General features: G+C 37.8%; 1 protein-coding gene across 7 annotated transcripts in view; it reads left to right on the forward strand.

The window, feature by feature from the left end:
• The window catches only part of SNCAIP (synuclein alpha interacting protein), a 462,588-nt gene that overhangs the window by 361,063 nt on the left and 89,489 nt on the right, over positions 1-12,036 (forward strand). For all 7 annotated transcript variants that reach the window (XM_053701602.1, XM_053701601.1, XM_053701600.1 and 4 more), the window contains one exon: positions 1,519-1,698. In XM_053701602.1, coding sequence (XP_053557577.1) covers positions 1,519-1,698 — 180 coding nt within the window. The remainder of the gene's footprint in view (positions 1-1,518; positions 1,699-12,036) is intronic.

Below are 12,036 nucleotides of genomic sequence, written 5' to 3' on the forward strand. Positions count from 1 at the left end.
CTTCAGTGTTCTGAGTTCGGAGGATGTTTGGTCTCCGTTTTCAGTTGTTCATAGGCGCTGCTTGACTTGCTGCCTGGTAAGTGAAGGGTTGCTCTTTGAAACCAGCTGCAGCTGTTTGCGCCTTGATTGTGTGCTAGCTAGCTGTTCCAATCCTTTGCAGGATGTTGGGAGAAACTTTTCTCTGTCCTGCTTCCTGTTAATAAACCTTGTAGTTTCTATTTGGATTGGGCGTTGCCTCCCCTTGATGTCAGGACCCATTTTTTTCCTTTTATGGCGTTTGTGGTAACCTTTCGGTTTCCATTTGGTTCTTCCTTGCCCTATTCCTTTGGGAGTTTTGGCTGGGATTCCCTTCCTTAGTAAAGTATGTGTGGCGGGGGACGGTGTCTCCCGGAGGACTGTTGGCTCAGTTGAATCTGATGTTGCGGTCTTTAGCTAGGCTTCCGTGCTATCTGCTGGTCAGTGTCCTGGGGGCCTTTCCCTTCCTGTTTTCTCAGCTTCGGACGAAGCTGGGTTTTTTCTATGGGTAGTGGTTTCCAGGCCTTGTGCCCTCAGAATGGGCCGCCTATTGTACCCTCCGTTTTGTCATTCAGTGTCCTCTATAGCTTGGGCATTGTTTTCCCAAAAGTAATGAATGCAGCTGTGGACTCTTTCCATTTAGGAAGAAAAACATAAATTATGCTTACCTGATAATTTTCTTTTCTTCCGATGGAGTCCACAGCTCCCCACCCGTTTTTTTTATGTGGGGCGTCTTTGTTTTTTATTCTTCTGGCACCTTTTCACCCTTATATTTCTTCTACAGTTCCTTGTTCCTCAGCAGAATGACTGGGGGTTGAGGGAAATGGGAGGGGTATTTAAGCTTTTGGCTGGGGTGTCTTTGCCTCCTAATGGTGGCCAGGTTCTTATTTCCCAAAAGTAATGAATTCAGCTGTGGACTCTTTCCATCAGAAGGAAAGAAAATGATCAGGTAAGCATAATTTATGTTTTTACCTCAAAATGTATTCACACCCAATTGTAAAGGACTTTAAGTTGCCAATCAGAATACCTGTCCCAGGACTTGCAATGGAGCGAACCTCCATTTCCCTATTCAATTTAAGGAGGTTTACTATAAAATCTCATGAGAACACAGTAAAACAGTTCATGACCTCCGCACTGGGTGATTGGGTACTGTTCATTTATTCCTTTTTCCTGGGCAGTAACTGAAAACTGGGCAGTAACTGAAAGATAACTTTTTACAGAAGATTTTTACAGAAATTTTGAGGTACAATATCTTCCTTTTTTACATAGAGATGTTCAGGTGATATTTTCCTGTCAGCTTTTAACAGTTATGCTGCATCACTTTCAAGTGATTTAGCATATGAGTATTATGTCCCTTTAATATTCATAATAGTCAGTAGGAATCGATAGTGACCTATTTCGTTTAAACTATTTTGTATTTTGTTTTGTACTTTTATTTTAAACATTGTAATTCTTTCAGATGTATATGTATTTACTTTGCCTGCTTTTCTTTTGTTTGTTTAGCCACACATTGCTGTTGATAATTTAGATCAAATTCATGATGAAAACGGGAATAATCTTTTGCACGTGGCAGCTTCCTATGGGCATGCAGAATGCTTACAGCACCTCACTTCTTTGATGGGAGAAGACTGCTTAAGTGAGAGGAATGAAGAAAAGCTTACGCCAGCTGGCTTGGCAATAAAGGTAAGAATTACTTAAAGGATAAGCAACCTGTAGGAAAGAAAAGTTAGTGAGCAATTAATAAAACTGTAGCGGTGGCAATGGCATTGTATTAGGAGTAAATTACAGTCCATAGACTAATCCTCAAATATTTTCCTTAATTAACATGGCTTACAGTTGTGTGGGCAACTGTAAAAGAGATAAAACATTAAGCAGGCTTAATATCAACACAAATAAAAGATTATAGGTAACCTTTTTTTTTTTTAATAAAAATCAACTGATACACTAAAACAGGGTTTCTCAATTGCAGTTCCTAGAGCCAACTGTAGGGGATTTCTCTACCTCAGTTGAGGTGAGTTAATCACAGTGACAGCTCTAACAGACAAAATACTAACAGGGATGTTAAACTCAAAAATATTCTTTCATACTTATAAATTTTCAGCATTTAAACATGTTAACTTTTCTTTTTTAATGTATGATTTTTTTTACATAATGCTGTTTAAATTAAAACAAATTAAGCAGTATAATTTGTGTACTTCCTACTAAAGGTAACTAGTATATAGGAACAGCTATAGGAACTTGTCTTTACAAACCTGACAAGAAAGCGCTGGTTTATTCCAAATAAAAACATATTTTTTTTTGTTTATTTATTATTTATTTATTTATTGTTTATTCAGTACATTAAAACAAAAAACAAAAAAAAACAACTAAGCACTGTAATATAACAGCCATTAATATCTAAACCGTTGGCAACAAAAGTGAGTACACCCCTAAGTGGAAATGTCCAAATTGAGCCCAATTAGCCATTTTCTCTCCCCGGTGTCATGTTACAAGGTCTCAAGTGTGAATGGGGAGCAGGTGTTTTAAATGTGGTGTTATCGCTCTCTCATTCTCCCATACTGGTCACTAGAAGTTCAACATGGTATCTCATGGCAAAGAACTCTCTGAGGATCTGAAAAAAAGAATTGTTGCTCTACATAAAGATGGCCTAGGCTATAAGAAGATTGCCAAGACCCTGAAACTGAGCTGCAGCACGGTGGACAAGACCATACAGCGGTTTCACAGGACAGGTTCCACTCAGAACATGCCTCTCCATGGTCGATCAAAGAATTTGAGTGCACGTGCTCAGCGTCATATCCAGAGGTTGTCTTTGGGAAATAGAGGTATGAGTGCTGCCAGCATTGCTGCAGAGGTTGAAGGGGTGGGCGGTCAGCCTGTCAGTGCTCAAACTATACGCCACTTACTGTATCAATTGGTCTGCATGACTGTCGTCCCAGAAGAAAGCCTCTTCTAAAGATGATGCACAAGGAAGCCCGCTAACAGTTTGCTGAAGAAAATCAGACTAAGGACATGGATTACTGGAGCCATGTCCTGTGGTCCGATGAGACCAAGATAAACTTATTTGGTTCATATGGTGTCAAGTGTGTGTGGTGGCACCCAGGGAGGAGTACAAAGAAAAGTGTGTCTTGCCTACAGTCAAGCATGGTGGTGGGAGTGTCATGGTCTGGGCCTGCTTGAGTGCTGCCGGCACTGGGGAGCTACAGTTCATTGAGGGAACCATGAATGCCAACATGTACTGTGACATACTGAAGCAGAGCATGAGCCCCTCCCTTCGGAGACTGGGCTGCAGGGCAGTATTCCAACATGATAATGACCCCAAACACACCTCCAAGACGACCACTGTCTTGCTAAAGAAGCTGAGGGTAAAGGTGATGGACTGGCCAAGCATGTCTCCTGACTTAAACCCTATTGGGCATCTGTGGGGCATCCTCAAACGGAAGGTGGGGGAGCGCAAGGTCTCTAACATTCACCAGCTCTGTGATGTCATCATGGAGGAGTGGAAGAGGACTCCTGTGGCAACCTGTGAAGCTCTGGTGAACTCCATGCGCAAGAGGGTAAAGGCAGTGCTGGAAAATAATAATGGCCACACAAATTTACACTGTTATACAGGCTGTAGACTCACTACTTTACATTGTAGCAAAGTGTAATTTCTTCAGTGTTGTAACAGGAAAATATATAATAAAATATTTACAAAAATGTGAGGGGTGTACTCACTTTTGTGAGATACTTTATATATGTTTATATGTTAAACATATGTATTTATATGTGTATATATTTGTTTACAGACATAAATACATATGTAAACACATAAATACATATGTAAACACATAAATACATATGTAAACACATATAGACATATATATATATATATATATATATATATATATATATATATATATATATATATATATATATATATATATATATATAAATTTACATCCAAAAAACAGAGAGAAATACGAAGAGGACACATTAGTGTCCTCTCCAAAAAAGTCAGGGATTTCAGCACTCCATAAAATTATTAGAATAATTTAGTCAGTGACACATTAGAAAAATGTATTAAATTTATTATAAACAGGTATTCTCAGCTTCAGCGTGAACTAAACAACTTCTGGGTCCCCTAAGCGAAAACCACACACACATTATAGTTGTTTAGTTCACGCTGAAGCTGAGAATACATGTTTATAATAAATTTAATACATTTTTCTAATGTGTCACTGACTAAATTATTCTAATAATTTTATGGAGTGCTGAAATCCCTGACTTTTTTGGAGAGGACACTACTGTGTCCTCTTCGTATTTCTCTCTATTTTTTTCTCTGTTTCTGTTTTTTGGATGTAAATTCATGTGTGTAACAGGGCCTGCACCCAAATAATAAATAATAAATTGTAAAGTAGAATATTGGTACCTTCCCCCTAATAAAACAGTGCATTTTATATATATATATATATATATATATATATATATATATATATATATATATATATATATATATATATATATATATATATATATGCGCATTGGAGCCCTTTGCAGTCAAGTAGCTGAAAACAAAAAAATCATATTTATGCAATATTCATATTTAATAAAGTGTTATAGTTTGAATTTACTGTAAATATTTCACATTCTAATGTTTTTCACATAGTGGAATATGTTCTTTTTTAAAATAGATATTTATATATATATATATATATATATATATCTGTATATATCTATACCTATAAATATATATATGTATCTATAACAAAGTACCTTATAACACACTCTTATCCGCAGAATATCACAGGACCAGGGTGCAGAAACAATGGTATAATCTTTCACACAGAATAAGCCTGTTTGCTGTGCTTAAATTCAGATAGTGTGATTTATTGTGAAATATTTTATATATATATATATATATATATATATATATATAATTATTATTATCATTTATTTCTATAGCGCCGCCAAATTCCGTAGCATATATATATATATGTGTGTGTGTGTATTGGAATATGTAATATTCATCATATTTCATGTCGGGTTTGCGCACGAATAAGTGTGTTAGGTTTTTTCCACTTTTCACTCTCCATTGAACTATATGGGGGAATAAGTTAATGTGGTTGTGATATTCGAAGTTCGGCTTAGCTCTCTTAAGATAATGTTTTAATTTCAACTTGTAATACGCGCACTACCCGACCTGCGCAAAAAGCCTATGTCTACAGAATATAACACTCAAGCAAGAGTGATAAATTGCGCTCCACTTGTAATCTAGCCCTTAATCAGTAGACTAGACTTTATTAGACATAGGAATGATGTGTTCCCAACTGTCTCTCCAGCTAAACCCTCCAAAAACCTTCTGTGTTTCTTGCAGAAGCCAAGTCCAAGGCTCTATGCCAAAATAATTTGTTTTATTTCAGCTTTCAAGTAATCTTTTGAGAGACGTGAGAAGCACTTAATGACAATGTATTTATAGACTCTCATGAAATAAAAGGCACTTTTTAAAAACAGCTTTTAGTACGACAGCTGCATGTAATAGCTCAAAGTGGACAAAAAAGAGGGAATATCTCTTTTTTATTCTTTTTTATTAATGAATAAAAAAAACAAGCATTTATATTCATTAATGTGTTGGTCATATATTTGAACCATAATTTGTTTAGTGTTTTATTCTGAATTCTTATTTCTGAATAATCACATTTAAATACAGTTTTTTAGTCATTTTCTACAAAAAAAAATCACAATTTTCTTATTTTTTCTTTTCAGTTTTATTTCTGTACCTTTTGGTTCAGTAAAATGAGAAATGATTTTGCATGTTACTTAAACTCTTAAAATCTATCACCTACACCTTATGTGTTGACATTTTATGTTCTAAGTTACTTAACATATTGAAATCTCGCCATTCCTAATAAAAACCTATAAATCTAAGTGCTTGTGAAAACACACAAAAAAACTTGCAATCTTAACCTCTTTGATGCAGAAGCAAATATAGTGAATTTCTCTTAAATTTGCAACACTCTTTGTAGATATTTAGAATAGTTCCTCTTAAACATCCTTGTCACCTGTTCTGATTTTCCCAGCGCACTTGCGATCATGGAAATCAGACATCTGTGTATATATTTTTTATATATAAATATATAATTATTTATATGTTTGTTTGCATATTATCATATTGTGTCCTTAAGTTTACAGCAGAAAAGCAGGAAAATAATAAAAATAAATATTTCATTTTGTGAACTGGTATTTGTTAATATTGTGAAATGTACTATGTTATGCATATTGAGCACAATTTACTTGGGTGTTTAAGAGCAAGCAGAATGGACAGAGCAGTGAAACCCATTGAGCCAGATTACAACTGCAGCATTATTTAATGCTCCCACTCAAGTGTTAACTGCCCTAGAAGTAAGCTTTTTGCAAGTATCGGGTAGCGCTCGTATAATGAGTTGAAAGTAAACTGTTTCCGCTCGTGCTCTAACCCACCAAACGCAAAAAGCTGAACTTAGAAGATCTGGTGCTCGTTCACATATTCCCCCATGGAAGTCAATAGAGCAAAAAAGTGGACGTAAAAATCACCTTACTCGTGCGCAAACCCGATCGCATATTCTCAAGTGTGCTAACTCGACATGAAAATATGAATACATCATATTCCAATGTTCTTCACATAGAAGAATATATTCTATTTACTCATAAATATTTCCAGTGAGTACACCCTTCACATTTATGTAAATATTTTATTATATGTTTTCATATGACAACACTGAAGAAATGACACTTTGCTACAATGTAAAGTAGTGAGTGTACAGCCTGTATAACAGTGTAAACTTGCTGTCCCATCAAAATAACACAAGCCATTAATGTCCAAACCATTGGCAATAAAAGTGAGTACACCTCTAAGTGGAAATGTCCAAATTGAGCCCTATTAGCTATTTTCCCTCCCCAGTGTCATGTTACTCATTAGTGTTACAAGGTCTCAGGTGTGAATAGGGAGCAGGTGTGTTAATATTGGTGTTATCGTTCTCACACTCTCTCATACTGGTCACTGGAAGTTCAACATGGCACCTCATGGCAAATAACTCTGAGGATCTGAAAAAAGAATTGTTGCTCTACATAAAGAAGGCCTAGGCTATAAGAAGATTGCCAAGACCCTGAAACTGAGCTGCAGCACGGTGGGCAAGACCATACAGCAGTTTCACAGGACAGGTTCCACTCAGAACAGGCCTTGCCATGGTCGACCAAAGAAGTTGAGTGCATGTGCTCAGTGTCATATCCAGAGTTTGTCTTTGGGAAATAGACGTATGAGTGCTGCCAGCATTGCTGCAGAGGTTGAAGGGGTGGGGGGTCTGCCTGTGCTCAGACCATACGCCGCACACTGCATCAAATTGGTCTGCATTGCTGTTGTTGCAGAAGGAAGCCTCTTCTAAAAATGATGCACAAGAAAGTCCTCAAACAGTTTGCTGAAGACAAGCAGACTAAGGACATGGATTACTGGAACCATGTCCTGTGGTCTGATGAGACCAAGATAAACCTATTTGGTTCAGATGGTGTCAAGCGTGTGTGGCAGCAACCAGGTGAGGAGTACAAAGACAAGTGTGTCTTGCCTACAGTTAAGCATGTGTCAGGTTAGGTGAAGTCCCGAATCAGACCCGAATGCTAGAATGATAATTAACAACACACTAGCACACTGAGTATAAACCAGGACCTGACCCCACGACAGCCTCTCTGGAAAAGAATAATACAAGGTGAGATGTTACTCACGTAATCCAAGTAATACCACAAAGATGCTTGATTGAAGATAAGGGGTCAGGATTAAACGTAGTCAGGCAGGCAAGGATTTGGCAACGTAAGATCCAGCAACAAGGTAGATTTAGATTAGAGAGGGATTATCTGAGAGTGACGTGGTCAAGTAAGCAAAGTTTGTTAACAGTATATCAGGCAGTAACGTATACTCAGGTTTAAAAAAGGGTTAAACAGAGACGTGGTCAGGCAAGCAAAGTTTGTTAACAGTAAATCAGGCAGCAAAGTATCCTCAGGTTTGAAGGGGTTAAACAGAGACGTGGTCAGGCAAGCAAAGTTTGTTAACAGTAAATCAGGCAGCAAAGTATCTTCAGGTTTGAAGGGGTTAAACAGAGACGTGGTCAGGCAAGCAAAGTTTGTTAGCAGTAAATCAGGCAGCAAAGTATCCTCAGGTTTGAAGGGGTTAAACAGAGACGTGGTCAGGCAAGTAAAGTTTGTTAACAGTAAATCAGGCAGCAAAGTATCCTCAGGTTTGAAGGGGTTAAACAGAGATGTGGTCAGGCAAGTAAAGTTTGTTAACAGTAAATCAGGCAGCAAAGTATCCTCAGGTTTGAAGGGGTTAAACAGAGACGTGGTCAGGCAAGCAAAGTTTTTAAACAGTAAATCAGGCAGCAGAGTATCCTCAGGTTTGAAGGGGTTAAACAGAGACGTGGTCAGGCAAGCAAAGTTCGTTAACAGAATATCAGGCAACAAAGTATCAAAATGAGTACTCACAAAGCCACAGCAAGGAAAAAACAAACGGGCATCAGGTGAAGGACACGCCGGAATTTGAACCCAGAGTGATGTCAGTAGAATGGGATGGCTTCAGGGAGCGTGTCAGCAGAGTGAGACAGCTTCAGAGGCAAAGGATGTTGCTAAGCAACGCAGCAACAGAGCCTCAAAAGCGAGGAGCGTGACAGCATGGTGGTGGGAGTGTCATGGTCGGCCTGCATGAGTTCTGCCGGCACTGGGGAGCTACAGTTCATTGAGGGAACCATGAATGCCAACATGTATGATCCCCTCCCTTTAGAGACTCAGTCGCAGTGCAGTATTCGAACATGATAACGACCCTAAACACACCTCCAAGATGACCACTGCCTTGCTAAAGAAGCTGAGGGTAAAGGTGATGGACTGGCCAAGCTTTTCTCCAGACCTAAACTCTATTGAGCATCTGTGGGGCATCCTCAAACGGAAGGTGGGGGAGCACAAGGTCTCTAACATCCACAAGCTCCTTTATGTTGTCATGGAGGAGTGGAAGAGGACTCCAGTGGCAATCTGTGAAGCTCTGGGGAACTCCATGCCCAAGAGGGTTAAGGCAGTGCTGGAAAATAATGGTGGCCACACAAAATATTGACACTTTGGGCCCAATTTGGACATTTCCACTTAGGGGTGTACTCACTTTTGTTGCCAACGGTTTAGATGTTAATGGCTGTGTGTTGAGGTATTTTGAGGGGACAGCAAATTTACATGGTTATACAGGCTTTACACTCACTACTTTACATTGTAACAAAGTGTAATTTCTTCAGTGTTGTCACATGAAAAGATATAATAAAATATTTACAAACATGTGAGGGGGGAACTCACTTTTGTGAGATACTGTATATATATATATATATATATATATATATATATATATATATATATATATATATATATAGATAGATAGATAGATAGATAGATAGATAGATATATAGATACAAGTATATATAGGTATAGATATATACAGATATATATTGGAATATTTATTTAAAAATGCATAGAACATCTGCTATGTGCAGAACATAGGAATGTAAAATATTTATAGTAAATACACAGTATAACACTTAATTAAAAATTAATATTGCATAAATATGTTTTTTCATGTTTTCACACATCATGTTTTACACTTCTATATATGTCAATATATGTGTATATACAGTCATGGCCAAAAATATTGGCACACCAGCATTTCTGTCAGATAATGCACCACTTCGCCCAGAAAATTGTTGCAATTACAAATGTTTAGGCATTCTCGTGTTTATTTCTTTTGTTTTTATTGGTATGACCCAAAAAACCATATCTGGCACATTCCACGCAAAACTCCAAAAATGGACTGGACAAAATTATTGGCACCTTCTCAAAATTGTAAGAAATAATTGCATTCCAAGTTTGGTTGCTCCTGTAATTTGTAATTAAACTCACCTGTATCAATTAACAGGTGCTGACAATATTGAAATCACACTGGCAACCAGTTAAAATGGTGAAAAATTTACTCAACCTTTCTGTTGTGTGTCTCTGTGTGCCATATTGAGCATGGAGAAGAAAAAGAGCTGCAAAGAATTGTCTGAGGATTTGAGAACAAAAATTGTGGAAAAGCATGGATAATCTTAAGGTTACAAGCCTATCTCCAGAGATCTTAATGTTCCTATGTCCACTGTGTGCAACATTGTCAAGAAGTTTACAGCCTATGGCACTGTAGCTAATCTCTCTGAACTTGGATGAAAGAGAAACATGGATGAAAGATTTCAACAAAGGATTGTTCGAATGGTGGATAAAGAACCTCTATCAACTTCCAGACAAATTCAAGCTGACCTTCAAGCACAGGGTACAAATGTGTCAGCTCACACTATATGTCACCATCTGAATGAAAAGGGACGCTATGGTAGGAGACCCAGGAGGATCCCACTGCTGACACAGAAACATAAAAAAGCCATATAGGAGTTTGCCAAAACTTACCTGAGGAAGCCAAAATCCTTTTGGGAAAATGTGCTATGGACAGACTATACAAAATTACAGCTTTTTGGTAAAGCCCATCATTCTACTGTTTTCAGAAAAATAAATGAGGCCTTTAAAGAAAAGAATACAGTCCCTACAGTCAAACATATTGGAGGTTCGCTGATGTTTATTGCTTTGCTGCTTCAGGCACTGGATGTCTTGACTGTGTGCATGGCATTATGAAATCTGAAGACTACCAAATAATTATTTGGTGCAGTGTAGGGCCCAGTGTCAGAAAGTTGGGTCTCCGTCAGAGGTCATGGGTCTTACAGCAGGACAATGACCCAAAGCACATGTCAATAAGCACCCAGAAATGGTTTAAGACAAAGCGCTGGAGAGTACTGAACTGGCCAGCAATGAGTCCAGATCTCAATCCCATAGAGCACCTGTGGAGAGATCTCAAAACAGCAGTAGGGAAAAGAAACCCTTCCAATCTGAGAGACCTGGAGCAGTTGACCAAAGAAGAGTGGTCCAAAATTCCAGTAGAGAGGTGTAAGAAACTCATTGATGGTTACAGGAAGAGATTGATTTCAGTTATTTTTTCCAAGGGGTGTGCTACCAAATATTAAATTGAGGATGCCAATAATTTTGTCCAGTCCATTTTTGAAGTTTTGCGTGGAATGTGTCAGATTTGACTTTTTTCTCTCTACTTTTTTGTTTCATACCATTTACAAACAAAATAAATAAACATGATGCCTAAATATTTGTAATTGCAACAATTTTCTGGGCGAAGTGGTGCATTATCTGACAGAAATGCAGGGATGCCAATATTTCTGGCCATGACTGTATGTATTTATTTGTTTATATGTGTGTGTATATATATATATATATATATATATATATGTCTGTAAACACATATATACACATATACAGTAAATACATAGGTACACACATATAAACATATATACATACATATACATCTCTAGACATGTATATGTATGTATCTCAATCAGGGCTGTGTCACCCATAGGACCAAGTAGTTCCAATTGTTCCCAGGCAGCACTTGACAAGGGGCAGCACTTCAGTGACTCAGGTCAGTCACTGTCAGACCCAGACCACTCCTGTTTTGTGTCTCCTTGAGGGGAAGTCACAGGCTCCCAGCAGCAAAACCTCAACATGCACAAATACACAAAACCATTCAGGGGCTAAATTCAAGGTAGGACAATTGCATATCTTCCCTAACTTCCTTCCAATTATAATGCTATTGTGCATAAGCATTGGTTGCATGCAGGAAGGCAGCAAGGCTATTAGGTTTATATGCTTATCAGTAATGCTACTACTGGGGGGGGGGGGTGTCATTGCATTCTCGGACCCAGGCACCACAATATCTTGAGCTGGCTCTGATCTCAATGTTAAAGCCCTTTGAAGACTTTTTTTTCTAACAGCTGAGACCTGATATCTTTGAGTGCTTATAGCTTTTGTGTGCAATGTTTTTTTTTATAATATTTTTTATTAGATAGTATTATTATGAGTGTAAGTGTACTTTGTAATGTATTTTTTATGTGTTGTGTGCAACAT

The sequence above is a fragment of the Bombina bombina genome, chromosome 2, assembly GCF_027579735.1.
Source record: "Bombina bombina isolate aBomBom1 chromosome 2, aBomBom1.pri, whole genome shotgun sequence".
Taxonomy (NCBI): Eukaryota; Metazoa; Chordata; class Amphibia; order Anura; family Bombinatoridae; genus Bombina; species Bombina bombina.